Here is a 24,239-nt window from a genome sequence, read left to right as displayed (position 1 = left end):
TTAAGGCAAATAAAACAGGGTAGGGTGGTAAGATGTCTGGGGGGGGCTACTTTGTTTTTTAAATTGTATTCTTTTAAAAAAAAAAAAAGACTTTATTTATTTATTTGACAGAGCACACACAAGTAGGAGGAGTGGTAGAGTGTGAAGCAGACACCCTGCTGAGCAGGGCGCTGGATTTGGGGCTTGATCCCAGGACCCCGGGATCACAACCTGAGCCAAAGGCAGATGCCCAACTGACTGAGCCACCCAGGCACCCCCCCTGTTTTTGAATGGGTAATAAGTTCCCTGGATTCAAAATTCAAAGGGTACAAAATGGTATACAAAAATGAAAAGTCTTTCTCCTCCCTACCCCTTAGCCACTCAATTTCCCACCTGGGGTTTTATTTTTATTTTTTTAAAGATTTATTTATTTATTTATTTATTTATTTATTTATTTATTTATGATAAAGAGAGAGGCAGAGGCAGAGACACAGACAGAGGGAGAAGCAGGCTCCATGCTGGGAGCCAGATGCAGGACTCGATCCCGGGACTCCAGGATCGGGCCCTGGGCCAAAGGCAGGTGCTAAACTGCTGAGCCACCCAGGGATCCCCCCGACCTGGGGTTTTAAACAGGGGATCCGGGGAGATCTCTGAGAAGAGTGCAAAGATCACAGAGAAGAGTGTCCCAAGGCACAAGGAATAGTCAGTGCAAAAGCCTAGAGGCTGGACGGAACCTGGTATTTTCAAGATGAAGTTTGATATGTCTCGAGATGTCTATGACCATCAAATACCCATTCTCTATCCTATTAGTAACCACTGTAATGAGTTTGGAGTGGATCTTTCCAGACCTTTTACTCGGCAGTGTGTGGTAGCTTTGGTGTTTCCTTGATTTTTTTTTCTTTTCTTTTTATTTATTTATTTATTTATTTATTTTTCATACCGTGTATCATTTGGCAGTTACTTTTTTCCCCTCGGTGATACCTTGGAGACTACTTTCATGCCGTTTACACACCTCTTTTTTTTTTTTTTTCTGCTGCCCAGCACTGCAGACAAGGTACAATGTACAATGGTTTTGCTATCCATTCTCCTCTTGATGGATGTTTATTTTTTTTTAAAAGCTAGTATTTACTTATTTGAGAGAGACAGAGAGCATGAGCAGGAAGGCGGGGCAGAGGGAGAGGGAGAAGCAGACTCCCTGCTGAGCAGACAGTCCCATGTGGGGCTCCAACCCCAGGACCCTGAGATCATGACCTAAACCAAAGGCAGATGCTCAACTAACTGAGACACCCAGGTGCCCCTTGACGGACATTCAAACTCTTTCCAATTTTTTGCTTTCACATCACTGCTGCCACAAAGATCCTTGATCAGGCTTCTTGTGTACACATGCCACTTTCTCTAGCACAAGGGTCCTGTTACCTGTGTTGTACAGCACCTGAGCTCAGAATGGTTTGTACAGGGCTGCCTGGGTGGCTCAGTGGTTGAGCGTCTGCCTTCCACTCAGGGCGTGATCCCGGATCTGGGGATCCAGTCCTGCATCAGGCTCCCTGTGAGGAGACTGCCTCTCCTTCTGTCTCTGTCTTTGTCTCTGTCTCTCTGTGTCTCTCATGAATAAATAAATAAAATCTTTTAAAAAATGGTTTTACACTTTTAAAAGGATCAGAGGAAAAAGGGAATATGTGAAAGAGCCCCTACGTCTGATATGCCCGAAATATTTACTATTTGGACCTTTATAGGAAAATTTGCTGACTAAAGTGCTAGCCCTCTACAGAAGGACTAGCCCTCACCCTCCTATTTCACAGATGTGAAAGCTGAGCAACAGGGATGAGAAAAAAGTTGCCCAAAATCTTCCGGAACTGGGGTTCTCATTCTGTTGGATAAATGTCTATTGAACTGCTGTTGTGGGCCCAGCTGGATTGAAGGAGGCACACAAACTGATCAAATTGGGGAACTGGGGTGGCTCGGGGGTTGAGTGTCTGCCTTTGGCTCCGGTCGAGATCTTGGGTCCTGGAATGGAGTCCCACATCAGGCTCCCTTCAGAGAGTCTGCTTCTTTCTCCCTCTATGTCTCTGCCTCTCTATGTCTCTAGTGAATAAATAAATAAAATCTTTTAAAAAAAGATACTGATCAAGGCTACCCCTGAACCCAAAGAACTCACAGCTTAGGAGAGACAGTGGGAAATAATTATAACCTAGATGGAGGAGAGTTCAAGCTCTCCCAGAGTAGGGCAGAAAAGGGCAGAAGAGGGGAGCCTGGGTGGCTCAGCGGTTTGGTGCCTGCCTTTGGCCCAGAGCATTGATCCAGGATCGAGTCCCACATCAAGCTCCCTGCATGGAGCCTGCTTCTCCCTCTGCCTGTCTCTGCCTCTCTCTGAGTCTCTCATGAATAAATAAATAAAATCTTTAAAAAAAGAAAAGGGGAGAAAATTACTCAGTTATTTAGAGAAGAATTAATGTCAGAGCATGGCCTGGAAGGATGAGGTGAAGGAGGTCTGAATCCAGGTAGAGGACCTGGCTTGAACAAAGGCTGGGAATGGTGGTTCTCTCCCCTAGTCAGCTGGGTCCTGTGAATTGTTGGTTTCACACCCCTACCTTGCACCTAGGCACCCCTGTGATTCAGGAGCTCAGGCAAGAGGGCTATGGCCCAGATTTCTTCCTTTACCTTCATGCCTCAGTTTACCCACTTGTGAACGTTGAACCTATGATTTCCCAGGCATCCAGCCCCAGGGTACCTGACCCGGGCCAGGTGGCGCTCTGCGGGAGGGGAGTGGCCACCAGTGGAGTCACATGGGCGGGGCCTGCGGGACCCGCTGCGGAAGCCTGGGAGGGTGTTTGGGCCTCAGACCCAAGCTACTGCGTGGGGGAGGGGGTTCCTAGGAGCCAGCACCAGGTGGGTGGGTGCCCCTGCCTCCGCGCCCTCCTATTGCTGGATGATCCCGCCATCCTCTGCGGGCGAAACTGAGTCACGGCGGGGGTGCGTGGGGAGAGGTTCCAGGGGTTTTAACCACACAGGAACCTGGAGTCCCATCCGCACCCAGGGGCAGCGCCGCACCCTCACCCCTGCCCCGCCCCCCCCCCCCACCCCCAGGCAGTGAGTCAGGGGCGGCCGGCCGCCGCGCCCCCTCGGCCCACTTCCTCCTCACCTTCCTGGGGCGGGCGGGGGGCGGCGAGAGGGATGGGGCCCTCCCCGCCCACCCCCCCCTGTGCTGGGGAAAGGGGTTCATCCCTTAGTCACCTTTCATATATTAGCAGAGAAGAGAGACGCTGGGGGTAGCATTTAAGGTATCATTTAAGGGGGAAAATTTGAGAGAATCTATGCTTAACCAGAGGATCGTCTTCGCGCCCACCCCCCAAATTGAGCAGAACGTGAAGAAATGGAGAAGTCGTTGGGGAGGGTGAGCAGGAATTGTCCCCATTAAGATCCTCCTAAGAATTTCCATCGTAGGAGCGAATGAGCGATCAGGAAGGATCCCTTGCCCTCCACCAGACCTACCCCCTAATTTGGGGGTGACCCTCAGCGTGCATCCCCATTTCTCTAACGTTGGGGAAGAGGTAAATAGCGGAAGTGTAGGGTTCCGCGTTGCCCTTTTAAGCGCCCTTCACCCCCCCCCACCGCCTAGAGGTGTCCGCGGCCCCTTTAAGGCGCAGGGCATTGTGGGTGCGGGGAGTGGAATTTTGGAACGAAATGTAGCGAAGAGAAGTACAGTAGTAAGAGTAACATTGTACCCGCCGCCGGCCGAGGGGGCGCGCCGGGGACGGGACGCCGCACCCCCTTTCTGCCGCAGGGACCCCCGATCAAACCTCCAGAGGGAGGAGGCGCCTGAGGACCCGCCCCGGCCCCGTCCACGTTCCCCCCCAGGAAGCCGGACTCTATGGGGCGGGACCCTGGGGGAGACTGAGCAGAACCTGGAGCCAGCCCCGAACCCCTGAACCTTGAGCCAGGGGCGCCCCGGGAGCACCCACCCGTGGGTGCGCCGCCCTCCCGCTGAGCAGCCATGAGGTGAGCCTCGAACTGCCTCCAAACCCTTCCGCGCTCCGCGCGGGCTCCCCGCCCCGCCTTTGTCCCCCTCCCCCAGCTGGAATTTGGGGACAGGGCACTGGGGGCCTCGGATTTGAGGCCGAGCTCCCTTGGACGAGTTCCAAATACTGACCGCTTCGCCATGACTCCTAAGGCTCGGGTGGTGCCTCAGAGGTTCTCTCGGAAGCCCTCAGATTTGGGGGCGCCCCGAGGACTCCCGAATTTCTTAAAGACTTTTTCAGAGAACCTCCAAGTTGCCAGATCCTGCCAGCATGGAGGCCAGAATTAAGGCAGGGCTCAGACTACCCCCCAAAAATCTCAACTCGGGCTCCGGGAGGGATCGAGGGGACCGGGTTGGGGGTTCCTGGGACCTGGAAGAGAGATTCGGGACGTAGACCTTGGTTTGCCGGGTCTGCTTTTACGTGGCGCTGGAAAAAGCCTTCCCAAGTGGGACCTCGCTTCTTAACTTCGGGGGCACTTAACCCCTTAAATTTCGGGGGGCTCTCGTCCTCCGGTGGAGGTGGGTGCAGACGAACCCACGGACCCGGACAGCCTCGAGGGTCTGGTTGGGACTCCCCTCCCCCGCCGCTCCCCACCCACCTTCTGTTTAAAACAAGCGGTGCCCAGGACGGAGCTCCAGGGCTCGGCGCGGAGGGCGGCTCCCCGGCCCGGGGCCAGGAGGGCGGCCCCGCGCCCCCACCTGTGCGTCCTGGGGAGGGAGGGGGCGCGGCAGCTGCGGGAAGAGGGGCCTTTGTCTTCCTGACTCACCTGTCGAGACAGCTGGTGTTGGGGGGGCGGGCAAGGAGTGCAGTGGGCCGGCTGCTTTCCCCACCGCGCGCCGCCCCTTGCTCTCACCACCGCCCCCCTACCCGGCCCTCCAGAGCCGTGGGGTTGAGGGGGGGGGGGCGCTGTAAAAAGCTTCAAGGTCATAGCCCTCTCCCCCTGGGACCCAGGCTCCCAAGACAGTCCCAGACACCTTCCCAGGAATTTAATCCTGGGGGTGGGGGGCCCAGAGGACCCAGGGATTTTTGTCTTACCGGGTCGGACCTCAGAACTCCTGGGCTCACCTGAGGGCGGGGCCGGGGCGGGCTGGGAGACCGGAGTAGACCCTCCCCCACTCTCCCCTCCCCCTGGCCCCCCATAATCTCTCCCTCGGGGCCCGAGCCTGACAATACTATCTCCCTTCCTCCACTCTCTCAGGGACTTCCTGCCCCCAAAGCCCCCAGCTTGAGGGGGAGGCCCCCCGAGGAGGACTGGGGATTAACCCCCTGGTGCCCACATCCTCCCACTACCCCCCACACGCCCCTGCCCTCTGACATCAAGAGTCGCATTGCCCTTTAGGACCATTAGAGACCCCCTCCGCCTGTGTTCCTTCTGATGTGAAAGTGTTGGAGCATTTTGGAGTGAGGGGGCACCCACGGACACCCACCCTCGAGGTCTCCCGCCTACCTACCCCCCATTATAGCCACATCCCTCCGAGGCCTGCCCCGGAGAGGGGGCATTTTGGGGGGAGCCAGGCTCTCTTCCCTCACCCTCTTCCCAGGGGACCCTCCTCTCCCACGGCTGCCCCCCCGCCCCGCCCCCCGCCCCCCCTCGCGTTTCCGGTCCCAGGCACCGTGGAAGGCGGATGGCGGATGTCCGAGTTAGTGCTGCCTCACTCACTGTGAGACCGTAAAAGGGCAGGAGCAGTGTCTGGGCCGGCCTCCCGCCCCCCCTCCCCCAGGCCCGGAGGCCTTCGCCCTCCCACAGGGTCCCCCTACTGTTGGCCGCGGCCAAAGCTCCCACCTCCTGGGGGGTGGGGGGGCGGTGGGCAGGAGTTGAACTGCTGGGCCTCCCACCCGAGGGTCACTCGCACCTCCCCAGGGGGTCTTCCCTGCTGATGGCCACGCCCAACTCGCTGCGCTGCGCCCCCTCTTCCAGGACCTCTAGGATTCCAAAAGACCCCTGCCCCTGCATGAGGGCAGCCAGGGAAACTGAGGCTCGCCCTAGATCCCTCAGGCAGTGTTGAGGGAGGGGAGGGGACTGGGATCCTGCGACTTGACTTCTGTCTGCTTTGGCTGGGCGAAGAGAGGATGTTAAAATGGAAAGTTACAAGATATAGTTCTTTTTCTCCCAGTTTGACAAATATTTGTTAAGTGTCTGCTGTGTGCGAGACTCAGCTGGGATTCTGGGAAGGCTCAGAGAGGGGGCAGAGGTCTGAGAATCTCAGGGCAGAGGGCTGCAAGCGGTATTTAGGTCCATTTCTTTCCTCTTCCAGGAATGGTAATTATTATTACCTTACAAAGTTGTTGTTTTTTAAATAATAATAAGAGACCATCTGATCAAACATGTGCTCTGTGCCAGGCACTGTATTATTCTGACTGCCCCACCTCCATGGGTCAACTGAGACACAGAAAAATTAAGCAAATAACCTATTCAAGTCAGTTTGGAAGTAGGCAGCTCTGGATTTGAATTTAGGGCAGTCTCCAGACTACGATGCTATTACAGAAAAAGGAAAATAAAACGTTTTAATGGTATTAAAAAAAAAAGTAACATGTTTGCACTATGTGAACACTTAAGATAATGCAGATAAGCAAGAAGAATCTTTTACCTTTCTGTTCATTTATGGGAAACTGAGGCTTATAGGGAAGGAGCAGCTAGAGTGAACCCACACAAACCCAAAGCCCATAGATCTGGTTCTTTGTACAGGGTTGCTTCAAAGACTTGCAGTTTTGGAAGGGTTATAGTTGGTGTGTGCATGGGGGTTTGCAGGGAGTGGATTACAAGTTTTATGGTTTATTTATTTATTTTTATTTTTAAATTTATTTATTTATTTATTTATTTATTTATTTATTTATTTATGATAGTCACAGAGAGAGAGAGAGAGGCAGAGACACAGGCAGAGGGAGAAGCAGGCTCCATGCACCGGGAGCCTGACGTGGGATTCTATCCAGGGTCTCCAGGATCGCGCCCTGGGCCAAAGGCAGGCGCCAAACTGCTGCGCCACCCAGGGATCCCAGTTTTATGGTTTAGAGAGACTGTGGGGCAAATCCTGAGGGGGGATTGAAGGGGTGAAGGGAAGGGCAAGCCTCTAATCTGGAAGGCTTGAGTAAACCAGAGTGACTATGCTTGATTGCCTCCAGTGATGAGAAACTCTCTTTCTCAGTTAGGACGTTCAGCTCCCTCATGCAGAGTGTGTGCCAAGTCCCAGGTCCTGAACTTAGGGCTTTTCTTATCTCTTTCAATCCTTACAGCAAACCCAGTGAATTCTGGTTTCCAGGCCTGGAAACTGCAGCTCAGAGAGGTGAAGCCACATAGCAAGGGAGTGACTTGAACCCTTTGTCATCCACCACATGTTTTCCAGAATGCAGGGACTTCCTGGGGGAGGTGCAGGGTGGGGGTGGGGGAGGGTCCTGAGCTGGCTGAGAATAAGACTCTCTCCTGGGAAATTGAGGGAGCAAGACCCCAGGAGCCCCATGGGAATCAGGCACACCCCTGTTTCAGACCCACTCCCCGCTTCCTGGGCTGTGGGATTTTCCATCAAGCTTTTACCTGGTTTAGAGTTTTGGTTGTTTTGAACTTAAGTAATGAATTGGTGTTTTCTAGGTAATACCGCCCAGAGGTTGAAAAAGAAAAAAGAAATGAGCAATTCAAAAGCGTAAACAGCACTAAACATCCATTTCCTCCCTCCTTCCTCCGGCCCCAGCTGCCCTCTTCCTAGGAGACAGCCTCTGTTAGTCTCCTGAGAAGCTTGAGAAGCGGCCTCTGCTTCTATCACCTCGTTGCCTTGTGTGCGGATATATTTATATCCTTTCACCTTTTTTTTTAAACCCCTGATATGCACCACTTTATACCTCGCCTCTTAAAAGATTCAGCCTAGCTGTTTCCTCATCTTTAAATGAGGTTGAGAACTTGGGTAGACCAGGGTTCAAATATGAGCCCCTCCGTGTACTTGCTGAATGACCCGGGACAAGCGTCTTGACCTCTCTGTGCCCATGGTCATTCATCCCTTAAAAAAGGGTAAGTGCCAGAGCCCGTGCCATGAGGTCAGGTGTAAATTGGGGCCCAGGACCCCAAACAGTGTCCGGGACTCAGGCCAACCCATAAACATCAGCGCCTTTGTTAAGAGTTTTTCCTTTTAACGATTAATGACTCATTAGCTAATTTGGCAACTAGCGAGTACCTACAATGTGCCAGGCACGGTGCTAGGTTGTGGGGACATAGCAGGCGGACGGAAAGAAAAAGAATCTCTGCCCTGACTATTTGGTAGGGGAGACAGGGGTCTCTCTCAGGTAGGATCCCTGCTGTGAAATACGGAACTTGGGACCAGAAGGAGGAATTTTTCCAGACAGGGTAGTCAGGGAGGGCTTCTCAGAGGAGGTGACGTGGAAGTGGAGACCCCAAGGAGACAAGACTAGGTTGAGGAGGAACAAGTGCACAGGCCCGAGAGGGTGATCTGTCTGGCATGCTGAAAGAGCGGCACGGAGCCCAGTGGGGCTGGAACAGAGCAGTGGGGCTGGAACAGCAAGCTTGAGGGAGGGAAGAGATGAGGTCAGAGATCCCACAGCTCACACAAACCACAGAGAGAACTCGGCTTTTAGTCTGTGGGGAGCCACGGGAGCTTTCCGAGAAGAGGAGGGACCTGATCTGACTGGTGTTTTAATAGGATCCTTCTTTTTTTTTTTTTTTTTAAAGATTTTTTTTTTTTTTACTTCTTTTTTTATTTATTTATGATAGTCACAGAGAGAGAGAGAGAGAGAGAGGCAGGCAGAGACATGGGCAGAGGGAGGAGCAGGCTCCATGCACCGGGAGCCCAATGTGGGATTCGATCCTGGGTCTCCAGGATCGCGCCCTGGGCCAAAGGCAGGCGCTAAACCGCTGGGCCACCCAGGGATCCCTTAATAGGATCCTTCTGCCATAATGGGGACACTGTGGCCTGGAGAGGGGCAGGACCAGCCTGGGGTCACTCAGCAGACGCCCAGTTCTCCAGCCAGGCCAGAGACTCAGCAGGGCAAGACTGCTTGGGAGAGCAAAGTGCAGCCAGGGTGGGGAAGCAGCTATAGCCTCGGGCGCCTGGCCAGAGTCTGCCCTGGGTGTGGGTAGCAGGTGTGGGCGAGGCCTTAACCCTGCCCTGCCAAGGGCAGTGGGAACCAGAAACAATCCCCGAGGCTGCACTTGTCTGGAAACAGCACCTGATATTTGGGTAGGGCCCACGCAGTCTTGGGGGGTTAAGACTGTGGACTTGGGTGCCAGGTGGCCGGGCTTCAAATCCTCGCTCTGCTGCTTCCCAGCTGTGTGATCAGGGGCAAGTCGCTCAACCTCTCTGGGCCTCCATTTATAGTCCTCACTTGCAAAACAAAGATGAACTAGTGTCCATCTTGAAGGGCTGTGGTGAGAATAAAATGAGCATCTCTTTGGAAAGGGCCTTGAGTGCCCGACTCGCTGAAGTACACCCTAAGAAGGAGGTGCTGCGGTTGTATAAACTTATGGGGGGGAACGGGGCTCAGCTTCCTGGCCTAGGAACCAGGAGCTGGGTCAGCTGAAGGGGCTTTCCCTGCCCTGCCTTTTACCACATCAGCGTCACGCCCCAGCCTCGGCCTCGTGGAGACAGCCCATTGCCCGGTATAATTTATCTCCCCGGAAACCTCTCACCACCTACTTCCTCTTTTAAGGAAAAAGTCTGCTGGGGGTGGGGGTGGGGACTAGTGGTTCCCCCTGGTCTGTGTGTGACCTTGGGCAAGTCACTTCCCGTCTGGGAGCCTGAGTTTCCTCACTGGGGGGAGGGGACTTGGAACCTCCCCAGAAGGGACTGGTCGGGGCTCCGGAGGGATGTGGCTGTCTGGCTCCCCAGTGGTGTCTGTTCAGGGGACCGTGAAAGGGATGCTGACAGTTACTAAGCACTCAGTATGTGCCAGGCATTGTGCCAAGTGTTCTGTGCCTGGACTCCATTTACTCCTCCCACTGCCCCAGGAAGGGGGGGGGACTGTCATTTTCCCACTTTGCAGGCAAGGAAGATGAGTACAGGGTGGGGAGGTCACTTCCCTGAGTCATGGAGTCAGTGTCTCAGTGAGGATTCGAACCCAGTTCTGTGGATGTCAGATCCTGAACTCTGAACCAGTTTCCTGACCCCTCCCTGCCAAAGCTGAGTCAGATGTCACTTTATCCAGGAAGACCTCCCTGACCCTCGGGCCGGGGCTGGCACTGTCTGGGGACAGGACTGGCTCCTACCCCGGAGGGTGGGGCCAGGACTGTCTGGATCATTGCCCAAAACCCAGGCTTGACAGAGCAGGGAGCGTCTGCTGGTGGCCGCCGGGGCCCGGGGAGCCGGATGGATGGGGCGGAAGAGTCTAGGCTCCTGCATCCATGCCCAGCACCCTGCGGACCTCACCCTTCCCCTCCCCGCGTCTCAGCTTCCGCTGGGGACCGGAGCAGGCAGTGAGGGCCGGGGGGGCTGGTCAAGCAGGGAAACCGAGGCTGAGATCAGCAGGGGGGAGCTAGTCCCGGAACTCCTGCTCGGTCCCCACCGGCCCTTCTCCCAAGTCCACCCTGCCGGCTCTCTCACCTGTGCACCCCCGCATCTGCCTGCCTGTCTGTCTCACTCCCTTCTGTGCTGTCTCTGTTTCTCCAGCCCCTGCCTTTCTGTTTGTTCTCTCCCCTAGTCCAGATCTGTCTCTGTCCACCTGTCTGCTTCTCTCTCCCCATCTCTGCCTCCGTCTCCCCGTCCGCCTCTCTCCTTCCCCCCACTCCCCCCCACATCACATGCCGGGAATCTCTGAATGTCCCCAGGTGACCGAGATGGAGGTGACTGGCCTCTGGAGGGTGCAGGCCGTGCCCCCTCCACTAACCCGCCCTTCCCCCCCTCCCCGCAGTGAGACGGTTATCTGCTCCAGCTGGGCCACTGTGATGCTTTATGATGACAGCAATAAGCGATGGCTGCCGGCAGGCACGGGCCCCCAGAGTTTCAGCCGCGTCCAGATCTACCACAACCCCACGGCCAATTCTTTCCGGGTTGTGGGCTGGAAGATGCAGCCAGACCAGCAGGTGAACCTCCGCCTCCCTCTCCCTCCCCCTCTCCCTCCGCAGGCTGCGCCCTGCACCCACCATCCTCACCCATCTTTCCCCTCCTGCCAAGGTGGTCATCAACTGTGCCATCGTCCGGGGTATCAAGTATAACCAGGCCACCCCCACCTTCCACCAGTGGCGCGATGCCCGCCAGGTCTGGGGCCTCAACTTTGGGAGCAAGGAGGATGCCACCCAGTTCGCGGCGGCCATGGCCAGCGCCCTTGAGGCTCTGGAAGGTGAGAGTGGGCAGCGGGGAAGCACGGAGCCCTGCCCGGGGCCGCCGCTTCCCCACTCGCAAATTAGCCCCCTTCTCACGAACTGCTGTTGCACCGCTACCGTGGGAGGATTATGGTGCGGACTCTGTAGAGGCGCCTGTGTGCCCCATGCGCACCCCTGTCTAAAACACACAATTCCTAAGGGTGCGGCCTGCTCCGTGAGTTTTTCCCCCGGTGACCGGTGACCGCCTCTCCGATCCAGATCCTTCCAGCCCCTAGAAGGCTCCCTGTGCCCTTTACTAGATCCCCGTTGTAGTGGTGGGTCATCAGTTAGTTTTCTGGCATCACTATTAAGAGAAAGCTCTCCAGCTGGTATTTCATAGACGTGAGCATGCACACGCATCCCCTGAGCATGGGGGTGAATGCAGATCCTGGTTCATCCCCTGAGCTGGGGCGTGGCCTGAGCCTCTGCATTTGTAACCAGTGCCCTGGTGATGACAAGGCTGCCACTCCATGGGCACAGCAGAGCGAGGCTTTAGGAAACCGCTGTGCATCCAGGGTCTGGGGGCAGAGGTATTTGCTTCCTGGAGAAGCCTCAGTGCCAGTGGGGAAGGGCTTGCTTGGCTGGGGGCACAGAAGAGTATGGTGGGTGGTTCAGGTTGCAGGAGCCAGAGGCCTGGAGGTGGGTGAGGAAGAGGCTCCCAACCTTCCAGTGTTCTTGGGCTGGGGTCTGAGTGGCGGTGACAGTGGTTAAGAGCCTGGATGTTAGAAATCAGCCTGAATTGGTCTTGTTCATGCAAATTCTGGTCTGTAAGACATGGGCAAGTGACTCAGGAAAGTTCTGGGCTTTTGCTCGGCATCATCACAGCACCTGCCTCTTATCGGCTCAGTCACGGGAGGCCAGTCAGGGGAGGCCAGTGCTGCCCCTCATCCCACGCCCCAGCCTGAGGGTCAGACTCTTGGAGAAAGAACGAAGCCAGTGCCTCTGGCACAGATTCCTGGGAGAGCTGAGTGAGAGTATCATGGGGTGGGGCCAAGTTCCGGGGTTGACTCACCACACTTTCCAACTCTTACCTTCCAGGAGGGGGGCCTCCGCCACCCCCGCCACCTGCAGCACCTCCCACCTGGTCTGTCCAGAATGGTCCCGCCTCAGAGGAGGTGGAGCAGCAGAAAAGGTGGGGCCAGCCCCTGGGTGGAGAACCCTACCAGCACCAGAGCTCTAGGATGTTCCAGAACCCCAGACTCCCAGAGTCCAGAACTGTCCAACTTTCAGTTTCCAGAATGTCCCTACTCCCAGGAGGCTAGACATGAAGGGCTTTCAGGAAACCCCACCTCCTGGAGTTCAAGAAACTCCCATACCCAGAGTTGCAGAACCTTCTGACCCCTCAAATCCCAGCCCCCCACATTCCCAGAATCCAGAAGTTGGCTGTTTAAAAGATCTTGGGCATTTTGTAATTCAGATGTTCTTGACAGTCTGATGACAAGAATGCTAACATCTTGGTCTCACTCTGTCCCTGCCCTTCCCCCCAACTCCTTCCCCGGGTCCCTGGGGGAGGAAGGCGAGGGTGGGGATTGGCAGTCAGCCTCCCTGGAGATCTGGGAGAGAAGGGGGGGTTGCTGGCCATCCTTGGGGCCCTCAGTGATGGCAGCTCCATCACCCCTTCACAGGCAGCAGCCGGGCCCACCAGAGCACCTGGAGCGCCGAGTCTCCAATGCAGGTGATTGCTCAGTGGCCTTGGGGGGATGGGGACAGGGGTAGGGGGATGACCTCCCAAGGAGGGGGTGGGCCAGCTGGATAGGAAGGAGTAAGGCTCCTCTCTTAGCATCCTCCTTTTCTGTGTTTCTTCCAGGAGGGCCTCCTGCTCCCCCAGCTGGGGGACCGCCTCCCCCTCCAGGACCTCCTCCTCCTCCGGGTCCCCCCCCACCCCCTGGTGTGTCCCTCTCAGGGGGCTCTGCGGCAGGGCACGGAGCAGGGGGAGGCCCACCCCCTGCGCCCCCTCTCCCCACAGCACAAGGCACCAGTGGTGGGGGAACAGGGGCCCCCGGTCTTGCAGCAGCCATTGCCGGAGCCAAACTCAGGAAAGTCAGCAAGGTGAGGGGGCCACGTATGGCTGGATGTGGGGGGATGGCCCTGATGGGATGAGACCAGAGTTGCAGGGGTCGGAGGGGGGAGTGGGGCCACAGGAGGGCCAGGGGGGCTAGGAGGCCCACCCATAAAGCCCCTTCTTCTTTGTCGTTTCTCCAGCAAGAGGAGGCCTCAGGGGGGCCCCCAGTCCCTAAAGCAGAGAGCACTCGAAGCACGGGCGGGGGGCTGATGGAAGAGATGAATGCCATGCTGGCCCGGAGGTGAGCCTGAGCCTGGAGCCTGGAGCCGCCAATGCCTTGGAAAGCTCTGGGAAGAAACCTCTCAGACCTGCAGTTAGCACCTGGAGATTCCAGTTCTGTAGGGCCAGGTTGGGGGAGGGCTCAGATTCCCATCTGGTTTGTTTCTTTGGGTGAAAGTTCCTTCTGTGATAGGCAGGTTTGGGATCGACAGTGCTGGAGATTACATTCTCCTGAGATGGCTGAGGTTTGGAATCACCTGGGGGTAGCCTCCAGAATGTTCTGAAACCCTGAATTCTAGAACCTGAGGAGGTCTCCCCTTAGAGGAGATCCTGCCTCGAAATCTTGGAAACTCAGATTCCTAGAATCCCAGCCATGTAAGATCGAGAATCCTCCACCCTTAGACTTTTGTGATTCCCAAATGTGAGAATCCTAACCCCCCCTCCCCCCCACACACACCCCAGTTGGAGAACAGCACTCTCTTTAACTTCTAAAACTCCAGTTTCCTTACCCTTTGAGGATTCCAGAACTCTACACCTTAGCATCCACCTTTCTAGAACTCTGGTAAGAATTACTGAGTGGCTGAGGGAGGGCTGAAGTCATCTGTTTTTGCCTGTCCCTCCTGCAGAAGGAAAGCCACACAAGTTGGGGAGAAACCCCCCAAGGATGAATCTGCCAATGTGAGTTAGGGGCTCTTCCTGCCAGGTGCACCTTAGGCTGTACCATTCGGGTAGGGATACTGGGGAGGGCCGGGGTGTGACAGGAACGGGGCGGGGTGACGCCAAGGCGAGGATCAGCCGGCGGTCTCATGGCAGTTTTATTTCCCACCAGCAGGAGGAGCCAGAGGCCAGAGTCCCAGTCCCAGCCCAGAGTGGTGAGTGGAGCCTGTCTAGCCTGTAGGGCCTCCGGATGCCCTGTTCTCAGGTGGAATGCCCCCTCCTGGGGGAGTCTGCAAGCCATGCTGCGGACTGTAGTCCCTTGAGACCCTTTGAACAGGAGCTGATGAGGCTGTGGGGAGACTGAGGCGGGGCATTCCTTGTCCCTGATCTTCCTGATTTGTTGCCTGTCCTCCAGAAACTGTGCGGAGACCCTGGGAGAAGAACAGCACAACCTTGCCAAGGTGCGCCATCAGTGCTGGGTCCCTCCCCTCCCATAAATAGATGGATCTGTCACCTTTGTAGGAAGGGACACCAGGCGACCCTTGGAACGGGAAGCAGGGGAGGCCGACCCTTTCTCTAACCTCATTTCTGTCCCAAACCACACTGACTCTCCTAGGATGAAGTCCTCTTCATCCGTGACCACTTCCGAGGCCCACCCCTCCACGCCCAGCTCCAGTGACGAGTCAGACCTGGAGAGAGTGAAACAGGTAGCTTGGCGGGGGGTGGAGGGTGCGGGGTCGGGTGTTGGGAGGCCCCGGCTAGAAAGGGGCCACAGGTGGAAAGGAGATCTGGGGCCAAACTCCGCCATCCATCTGCCCTGTGATTCTGTGAAAAGGCCTCAGAAACCTCAGTTATTCAGCCTGAGAAATGGAGAGATTGAATCAGGTCAGGGATGACACACATACCACAGCCTCCTCTTCCAGCGCCAGTCACAGACCTTACTAATCTATCACTGCACTCATTCCTGATGAGCACCCAGAGTCCTTTCCAGCACACTAGCCCCAGACAGCACCAATCGGAATTGGCAGGAGACAGAAATATATTTGCCAGCCCTAATACTGGATGCTCTCCAGTCCTTTTCATCTGGCTCCAACGATCCAGAATTTTCCCTGAGAATTCTCCAGTCACTCTCTGGCCTTATCAATGATGTCACTGTGTGTGTGTGTCCCCGCGTGTGTGTTGGGGTGGGTAAGGGTCTTGAACCTTCTTCCTCTGGCCATTAAGAAAGGGGGGGGGGGCTTTCTCTTTAGAAAGGGGGGGAGTTATTTTAAAAGGGGACTTTCTCTTTAAAAAAGGGGAGCTTCATTTCTGCAAGTCCAGGGTGCCCTTCCTGATTGGTTGCACCCCATTATTTCCAGGAGCTTCTGGAAGAGGTGAGGAAGGAACTGCAGAAAGTAAAAGAAGAGATCATTGAAGGTGAGGTGGTTTTTGAATTTTAAACATTTGTTTTGGAGGCATCCCGTCTCCTGGAAAGGGCCCTGTTGTTGGAAGGGAAGGCGGAAGAGGCTCTGCCCATGACCCCTGCTCCTTGTTTCCTTCCAGCGTTTGTCCAGGAGCTGAGGAAGCGGGGTTCCCCCTGACCACAGGGCTCCAGAAGATCCTGTATCTCCTTTCTGCACACCCCGCCTGTCACCCTGCTTTCCCTGCCTCAACTCGACTTGGAATTGGCTAAAGACCACACAGGAATGCATCTCCCCCACTCCCTGTCCTACTTGGAAAATACCAAGGGGGTGTGGCTCCGTGGCCCCAGGGCCACACCCATACTGGCTGCTGATTGGCTGGGGAGGCCCCCACCCTTTGCTCCCTTTGGTCCTTCCCCTTCGCCATCCCCTTGGGGCTGGTTCCTCTGTTGGGGATTGGGGACCAAGTGACCCCACAGTAAGGGGGAAGGAAGGAGGGAATCTCACATTCCCTTGTTCTAGATTCACTTTAACGCTTAATGCCTTCGAATTTTTGTTTTTTTAAGGAAAAAAAAATATATATATATATTTAGGTTTTGGGGGGAAGGGAAATTTTGTTTCTCTTTCGTTTTGATAAAACTGGGGTGTGGGGAGTTTTTAAATGCTATGCCCAGGGCTTGTCCCCTTTGGAGCAGCTATTTAAGGGGGAGGATGTCCCACCAGGCTGGGGGCACCTCCCCCACCCCCACCCCCACCCCAGGGAGCTCCCTTCCCTTTGGCTCCTTCCCCTTTTCTATGAGGAATTAAGATGCTATAACTTTTTGGAACCTCAGTTTTTTGGTTTTTTATTTGGGTAGGTTTTGGGGTCCCCCTGGGGAAATAAGATGAGGGAGAAAGGAAAGGGGGAGGAAACCTCCCCTCTCCCACCTTCACCTTTAGCTTCTTGAAAATGGGCCCCTACCGAATAAATCTGCCAGTTTTTTATAAATATGAAGATTTCTGGACTGATTCGGAGGGCTGCTCTGGTGAGGGTGGAGGTGTGTGTGTGCCCCTCCCGGCAGTGATCTGCCTTCCCCTCCTCTTTCTTCTTCCATCCTGTATCTGCTCCAGTTCCCACAGGCTCCGACAACCAATCTGCCACCCTGGAGAAAGCTAAGGACAGTCCCTCACAGTGTGGCATCAGGCAAGTCCTGTTGCTACTCCTGGGCCTCAGTTTCCCCATCTGGGAAATGGCTTGTGGGATGACTCTGACCCTTCCAGTGGGAATCCTCCCAGCTTCTCTGCTAATTCCAATGATCCTGTACCCATTTTGCAGATGTACGCCATGGTGCTCAGACACATTCTTAAAGATGACTTATTTACCCCAGAGCTCCTTTAATTATAAAATATTTACAGTCTTAAAAAAAAATAGAATTCAGAAATCACAGAGCTCATATACACCCCCTTCAGGGGTTCATTGGTTGGGTAGGGGGTTGGGGGGTAGATAACCCTGCCTGGTTGGAATATTCCATTTGGATGTGGGGCGACTTCAGGGCTGAGGGCCAGATGGTCCCACTTGAGGAAGCCTTTGTATGAAGGAGGGTGAGGGTGGACTGGGTGACCAGTCGAAGGATAAGCAGGAAGAAGGAATCCCAGAGTACTCAAGAGCAGGTTCGGGTGGGAGATGGCAGATGTGACAAGTGACCCAGGTGGTAGGGGAACAGGTGGGGGTCTCTATGAGGGACCAGCTGAGGAGGACAGTAGGCAGGGACAACAGTAGGTCAGACAGGTAAACAGCTGAGACCAAAACACAGAATGGTTCATCCCTGGACAGAACTGATTTTTCTACCCCAAAGGACCAAGTCCTGCTGGAACAGACAACAGAAGGCGGGGGGATCCTGCACAGCCTTTCCATAGGTTATGGCACCCACTAAAGTGAGGGTATCTGTTGGAATGGTCTGCTTGAGGGGGTGATCAACTGAGGTACCGATGGCTGGTGGGCCAAAGGCAGGAGCCACAGGGTGACTCAGTGGAGCTAAGGCACTCCAAGATCATCCTTCTCTGCCCCCTCCAAAGCGAGGTAGATGGAAAGTATGGGGTCCAAAGTCACTGGGAGTTTGCATTTTCATTACAATGGTTTGTACCAATGAAGAATGTGGAAAGGGTACTCTGGTATACTGGAGGAGTGTCCCGGCCGGGAAAGCCACTCAGGTAAGTGGAGGTGTGAGTGACAGAATGAGTTAGCTGGGTCCACGTGTCCTGCTGGCCCACCTAGTTGTGGGTGGGTGGGATCCAGGGGGAAGACTGCTAAATCAGTGGGCTGGGGTTGGGGGTGGAGGTGAGGGTAGGGCAAGGGGTGGGAAACTCCTGTTGGAATGTTCCACCAGTGGGTGGGGAGTCCCCGTGGATGGTACCACTGGGGTAGGGAGGTGTCCCAGAGCCTGGTTGCCTCAGCCCCGGTCCAGCCTCCCTCCTGCCCCTGAGAGGACCGGGTGGTATTAGCTGGGCCGGTTCAGGAAGGGGCAGTGTGGACAGAAGGTCGTGTCGGAGACGTCACAGCCCAGGCCACGGCCACATGGAGGCCCAAGGTCCGGCAGCCCCCTATTCCTTGGGCTTCGCTTGGGGCGCGGACGGCGGGTCGCGGGCGCAGAGCTGGGCGCGCACCTCCCGCATCTGCACCTGCAGCTCCTCCAGCGCCCTCTGCTGCGGCGCCGCCCGCACCTGGTCGTGCAGGGCGGCCAGCGCCAGCGCCAGGTGGTCCACCTCGTCCCGCATCGCGCTCCAGGCGGCGCGCCGCGCTGTCTCCTTGCGACGGTGGTGCGCCTGGTGGCGCCAGAACTCCAGCACCAGGCAGCCGCCGGCCACCGCGAAGACCGTGGCCTCGCCCAGCAGCTCGGCGCCCAGCTCGGCGGCCGCGTCCTCGTTCAGCGGCTTCACGGCGGCCGCGTTGAAGCCCATGAGGCGCATCTTGGCGCGCATCTCCACCCAGTGGTACACTGCGGGGAAGAGGGGTAAGGGATCTTGGCCGGGGGCCGCCGCAGTCCCCGCCGCTCGACGCCCGGGCGTCCCCGGAGCCACCGCGACGCGGCAGCGGCATCGCCCGCGTTAGGGAGCGGGCGCCTGACCGAGGGGCCGGCGCGGGGCCGGGTTGGCCATCTGGCCTGGGGTGGCCCCTTTGAAAGCGTCCAGAAGATTCTGGCGAGCAGCCAGGGATGAGAAATGCTGCTCGGGGGCGGGAGGGGGGTGGTCCTGCGTGGGGGCCGCACCTCTGGGACGGGGCGGTGGTGGGTGCTACGAAGCCAGGGCAGGTGTAAAGCTTTTGCTCCTTCAGCGCCTTCCCCAGTGCGCCCAGCGCCAGCCAGGCTCTTCCCTCCTCCCCTGAACTTGGCCCCGACGCTTCGCTGCCCTGAGATGTGTTCACTGTGGGGCCTGGGGCTTTGGGAGGAGCTCAGGGCTTGAGCCAGGCTGTGCTAACTGCTTCTTTACCTAATCAATTATTCAGGTGAATAAGGGTTATGAGCATTGTCATCGTTCGTAAACACAACACAAGCATAGAGCACGGTGCTGAAACCCCAAGTCACTCCACGAATAATTAATATCCATCCACAGATACAGGAATTGATGGGGAAAATCCCGGGCCTCTGGCTCATTAGGAAACGAATTTCTGAAAACATCTTATACTTCGCCCCTGCCACAGCAGCCACAGCTGATCTCATCCCATTTCCTTCCTTTTAGGTAGAAGAATAACATATGCACGTGTGTGAGGGGGTGGGGGTGGGGGTATGGTTTAAGACCACATAAAAGGGGTTAGACTGAAAAACAGAAGTCCACCCTCCCAGTTCCAGCTTCAGTCCTGCTCCTACTACAACCACTTTTGGTCTGTTCTGCATTTATTTATTCCAGTTTAACCCTGTGATGCCAAATAACAAGCTTATGCCTCCATTTCTTGATTTTCTAAGTTGAATTTTCAAAAATATTATGTTTTGATTGTTCTACTGCCACCCGCCCATATTATGGGACTTTATCACATATTCTATATCCTGTCCTCCCCCCCTCGATTTTTATAAGTGATTTTAACTTTTTTTTTTTTAAGATTTTATTTGTTTATTCATGAGAGAGAGAGAGAGGTAGAGACACAGGCAAAGGGAGAAGCAGGCTCCATGCAGGGAGCCTGACACGGGACTCAATCCCAGGACCCCAGGATCACACCCCCGGCCAAAGGCAGGTGCTGAACCACTGAGCCACTCGGGGATCCCCTTAGTTTAACTTTTTGTTGTGTATTGGTAATCTTTGTAATCGTGAATAATATGCCTATTACCTGAACTTCCTGACAGTGTACCCATAAGTACCTACCCTCCACTCCCCTACCTCCTATGGTCAGTAGCTCATACTATTACTTTTATATTGCCATACTCTCTTTCTCTTTTTCTTTAAGATTTTACTTTTTATATGACAGAGAGAGAGAGAGAGAGCACAGAGGGAGAAGGAGAAGCAAGGCTCTCCTCTGAGTAGGGAGACCAATGTGGCTCCATCCCAGGACCTGAGACCATGACCTATGACAAAGGCAAACACCTAACCGACCAAGCCACCAAGGTGCCCTGCCATGGTGTCTTTCTAAGGTTAAAATAAGTCTTCAGTGCTCTGTCCATAGACTGAGTCTGAAAGTGAAAATATAGATCCTGTATATAATTAAGGTTATGTAGATACTAATCACTGTAAATCCATAACGAAGATGTAATTTTGTGTTTGCCATCTGAAGCAGTAACATTAATTGGCAGCTCTAAACAGTGCTACATATCATGCCAGAAATAGTCTTTTCATACTTTATTTATTTATTTATTTATTTAAGCTGATTCCATGCCCGATATGGGACTTGAACTCACAACCCTGAGATTAAGAGTTGCATGCTCTTACAACTGAACCAGCCAGGTGCCCAGTTTTCTCATCTTTAGAGTTTTATTTTACTGTATGAAATTTTTAGTTTTCCCTAGAGTGGGGTTTCTCACCACAAATGCCAGATGTGTATGGGATCCCTGGGTGGCTCAGCGGTTTAGCTCCACCTTCGGCCCAGGATGTGATCCTGGAGTCCCGGGATCGAGTCCCGCATCAGGCTCCTGGCATGGAGACTGCTTCTCCCTCTGCCTACCCCTTTCTCTCTCTCTCTCTCTCTCTCTCTCTCTCTCATGAGTATATTAAAAAAATATGATGGAAAAAATACACAAATTTGATGAATGGTTAGGAAGGTGTTCCATGGTTTCTTTATATAATTTTAGCATGTGATTTTTACCACAGTTCTTTGTCAAAGCTCAAATTTCTTATGTCCATGTCCTCCTTAAGTCTAAACACAGTTCCTTAAGGTAAAGGCTTGAAATGGAAACAGCCTAAAACGGAGGGGGATTTTATGTCACAATCTGTAAATTACGCTGTGGTTGTGAAGCCCAGTAGTTAAAAGCAAACGAAGCAGAAATGGTGAAATCACTCATGTTTGCTTCCCTAGCAGTGACTTACAACCACAGCCATGCTTTTGCCTACGGACCAACAATGCTGAAATGTTTCACTATTAAATGTCGTAATTTCAAAAGGGAAAAAAACGGAAATTTCAAAAGGAAAAAAATGAGCTTTATATATTCAACACAGAAAAATTCCCCAAACATAATGTCAAGTGGAGAAACACATACAAGTTCTGAAAGGTGGGGATCCCTGGGTGGCGCAGCGGTTTAGTGCCTGCCTTTGGCCCAGGGCGCGATCCTGGAGACCCGGGATCGAATCCCACGTCGGGCTCCCGGTGCATGGAGCCTGCTTCTCCCTCTGCCTGTGTCTCTGCCTCTCTCTCTCTCTCTGTGTGACTATCATAAATAAAAATAAACATTAAAATTTTAAAAAAAGTTCTGAAAGGTACCTACAGTGGGATAAAAACAAGAATAAGCATTGATGGTAGACACGTATCTAGGAAAAGTATAAAGTCTCAATGGAATAATACTCAGCATCCTCAGGACAGGTGCGGGGAGAGGGAAGAGAACCAATGAGGCTTAAGTTTTGTCTTCTAGGAACCCCTGGGTGGCTCAACAGTTGAGTGTCTGCCTTTGGCTCAGGTTGTGATCCTGGAGTCTCGGGATTGAGTCCCGCATTGGGCTCTTGTGGGGCTTGCTTCTCCGCCCTCTTCCTATGTCTCTTCCTCTCTCTGTGTCTCTCTCATGAATAAATAAATCTTAAAAAAAAAAAAGAAGTTGTCTTCTAAAAAACAGGAGGAGCATCTGGCTGGCTCAGTCAGTAGGATATATGACCCTTGATCTCAGTTCAAGCCCCACAGTGGGTAAAGAGACTACTTTAAAAAAAACTTCAAGGTCTCCTGGGTGGCTCAGTCAGTTAAGTGTCCAACTCTTGGTTTCGGCTTGGGTCATGATCTCAGGGTCATGAGATTGAGCCCCACGTCTGGCTCAGTGCTCAGTGCAGAGTCTACTTGAGATTCTCTCTCTCCCTCTGCCTCTCCTCAATTCATGTTCTCTCTAAATAAATAAATTAATGAATAAATGAAATCTTTTTTAAAAAAGAATATTCGGGGCACCTGGCTGGCTCAGTGGGTAGAATGCACAACTCTCGATTTTGGGGTTGGGAGTTCAAGCCCCAAGTTGGGCATAGAGCTTACTTTTTAAAAAACAGAAATGGGGGATGCCTGGGTGGCTCAGTGGTTGAGCGTCTGCCTTTGGCTCAGGGCGTGATCCTGGGGTCCTGGGATTGAGTCCCGCATTGGGCCCCATGCAGGGAGCCTGCTTCTCCCTCTGCCTGTGTCTCTGTCTCTCTCTGTGTCCCTCATGAATAAATAAATAAAATCTTAAAAAAGGCAGCCCCGGTGGCCTACTGGTTTAGCACCGCTTTCAGCCCGGGGTGTGCTCCTGGAGTCCCAGGATCGAGTCCCACGTCGGGACTCCCTCTGCCTGTGTCTCTGCCTCCCTCTCTGTGTGTGTGTGTGTGTGTATGTGTCTGTCATGAATAAATAAATAAAATCTTTAAAAAAAATCTTCAAAAAAAACAAAAGAAATTTTATACCATTAAGAAAGTGAGAAGGCAAGCCACAGACTGGGAGAAAATATTTGCAGATAATATATAATAATGTTATTATATATTTATATATAATAATGTATTTATTTTAAAATAATATAACCTAATAATAATAATATAATTATTATCTAACAAAGGACTTGTATCTAGAACAAATGAAGAGCTTTTAAAACACAACATTAGGAAGGTAAATAATCCAATTAAAATGGGCAAGAGGTTTGAACAGACATCTCACCAAAGAAGACATACAAATGGCCAATAAGCACATGAAAAGGTGCTCCACGTGTTAATAATTAGAGGAACACCAATCAAAACCACAATGAGGTACCACTTCACACCTACTAGAATAACTATAATCAGTACAACAAAAAAACCCAAGTGCTTTCAAGGTTTCAGAGCAAAAGCAAATCTCATGTACCTCTAGTGGGAAAGTCAAATGGTGCAGCCACTCTGAAAAACAGTTTGGCACTTTCCTAAAAAGATAAACAACAAACCCACTCCTAGGTATCTATGCAAGATAAATTACATACAATCACATGCTTGTGCACTAAATGTTCACAGTGGCATTTATTCACAAGAGCCAGAAAGTGGAAATAATGCAGTGCCCATCGATTGGTCAATGGATAAATAAAATCTGGTGTATTTATACACTGAAGTATTATTAATACATAAAAGGGAGTGAAGCAGTGATCCATGCTACAACACAGATGAATTCTTGAAAACATCACACTGAGTCAAAGAAGCCAGATACAAAAGACCGCATAGTGTACGGTTCCTTTTATATGAAATATCCAGCACAGGGAAATCTCTGGAGACAGGAAGTAGATTAGGGGTGGCTGGGCGGGGGTGGGGGGGGTGGGGGGTGGGGTGGGAGTAGGGGTGAGGTGTGGGAGTGTGGAGGTAGGGGTGAGAGGTGGGCGGGGGTGGGGGTGGGGAGTGACTGCTAATGGACACATGGGATCTCTTTAGAGTGATGAAATATTCTAAAATTGAATTTTGGTAACGGATGCATAGCTATGTAAATTTACCCAAAATAATTAAAGTGTCCACTTGAAACAGGAATGTTGGGGCAGCCCCGGTGGCGAAGAGGTTTAGCGCCGCCTGCAGCCCAGAGTGTGATCCTGGGGACCCGGGATCAAGTCCCACATCAGGCTCCTTGCATGGAGCCTGCTTCTCCCTCTGCCTGTGTCTCAGCCTCTCTCTCTCTCTCTCTCTCTCTCTGTGTGTGTGTGTCTCTCATGAATAAATAAATAAAATCTTAAAAAAAAAAAACAAATGTTTAAAAAAAAAAGAAACAGGAATGTTATGGCATGTAGATAATACCTCAATAAAAACTGTTCCAACAAACAAAGCAAAATGTCAGGGTCTCAGAGTGGCTGCCCCTGAAACTGATGGATGCTGTCATGAGCAGGTGTGCGGACTGACGACAAAGGCTCCCTGCTGAACCCAAGTGGGATCTCGCCAAAGGGCAGTGGCCTCAAGAATGAGTGGTTGGATTTGTGGGGTGTTCAGTTTTCCAAAATCTAAACCCCTCTCCTGGTCTGGGGATGCACCATTGCTGTCAGCCAGGA

At 53.3% G+C, this 24,239-nt stretch overlaps 2 protein-coding genes across 4 annotated transcripts in view; one reads left to right on the top strand and one right to left on the bottom strand.

Annotated features, from left to right (window-relative positions):
- The first annotated feature begins 3,637 nt into the window (after window positions 1-3,637).
- Window positions 3,638-16,618, top strand: VASP (vasodilator stimulated phosphoprotein). Of its 3 annotated transcripts, none has more exons than XM_077848377.1 (13): window positions 3,638-3,975; window positions 10,842-11,013; window positions 11,105-11,270; window positions 12,331-12,424; window positions 12,918-12,967; window positions 13,100-13,341; window positions 13,495-13,595; window positions 14,200-14,251; window positions 14,403-14,445; window positions 14,646-14,691; window positions 14,847-14,937; window positions 15,589-15,646; window positions 15,773-16,618. In XM_077848377.1, the coding sequence occupies exons 1-13, from the start codon at window positions 3,971-3,973 to the stop codon at window positions 15,808-15,810; spliced, it is 1,158 nt and encodes a 385-aa protein (XP_077704503.1). In that variant the 5' UTR covers window positions 3,638-3,970; the 3' UTR covers window positions 15,811-16,618. The 3 variants fall into 3 exon arrangements, with proteins under 3 accessions (XP_077704503.1, XP_077704502.1, XP_077704499.1); XM_077848376.1 differs by lacking the exon at window positions 3,638-3,975 and adding an exon at window positions 10,286-10,407 and having other exon boundaries at window positions 14,406-14,445; XM_077848373.1 differs by lacking the exon at window positions 3,638-3,975 and adding an exon at window positions 10,286-10,407.
- Window positions 16,619-16,984: 366 nt separating this feature from the next.
- The window catches only part of OPA3 (outer mitochondrial membrane lipid metabolism regulator OPA3), a 73,061-nt gene continuing 65,806 nt past the window's right edge, over window positions 16,985-24,239 (bottom strand). The window contains exon 2 of the mRNA XM_077848384.1: window positions 16,985-18,605. Coding sequence (XP_077704510.1) covers window positions 18,211-18,605 — 395 coding nt within the window. The 3' untranslated portion in view covers window positions 16,985-18,210. The remainder of the gene's footprint in view (window positions 18,606-24,239) is intronic.

This window comes from Canis aureus, chromosome 1 (assembly GCF_053574225.1).
Source record: "Canis aureus isolate CA01 chromosome 1, VMU_Caureus_v.1.0, whole genome shotgun sequence".
In the NCBI taxonomy this organism is placed as follows: domain Eukaryota; kingdom Metazoa; phylum Chordata; class Mammalia; order Carnivora; family Canidae; genus Canis; species Canis aureus.
This window is presented reverse-complemented; position numbering and strand designations above follow the sequence as displayed.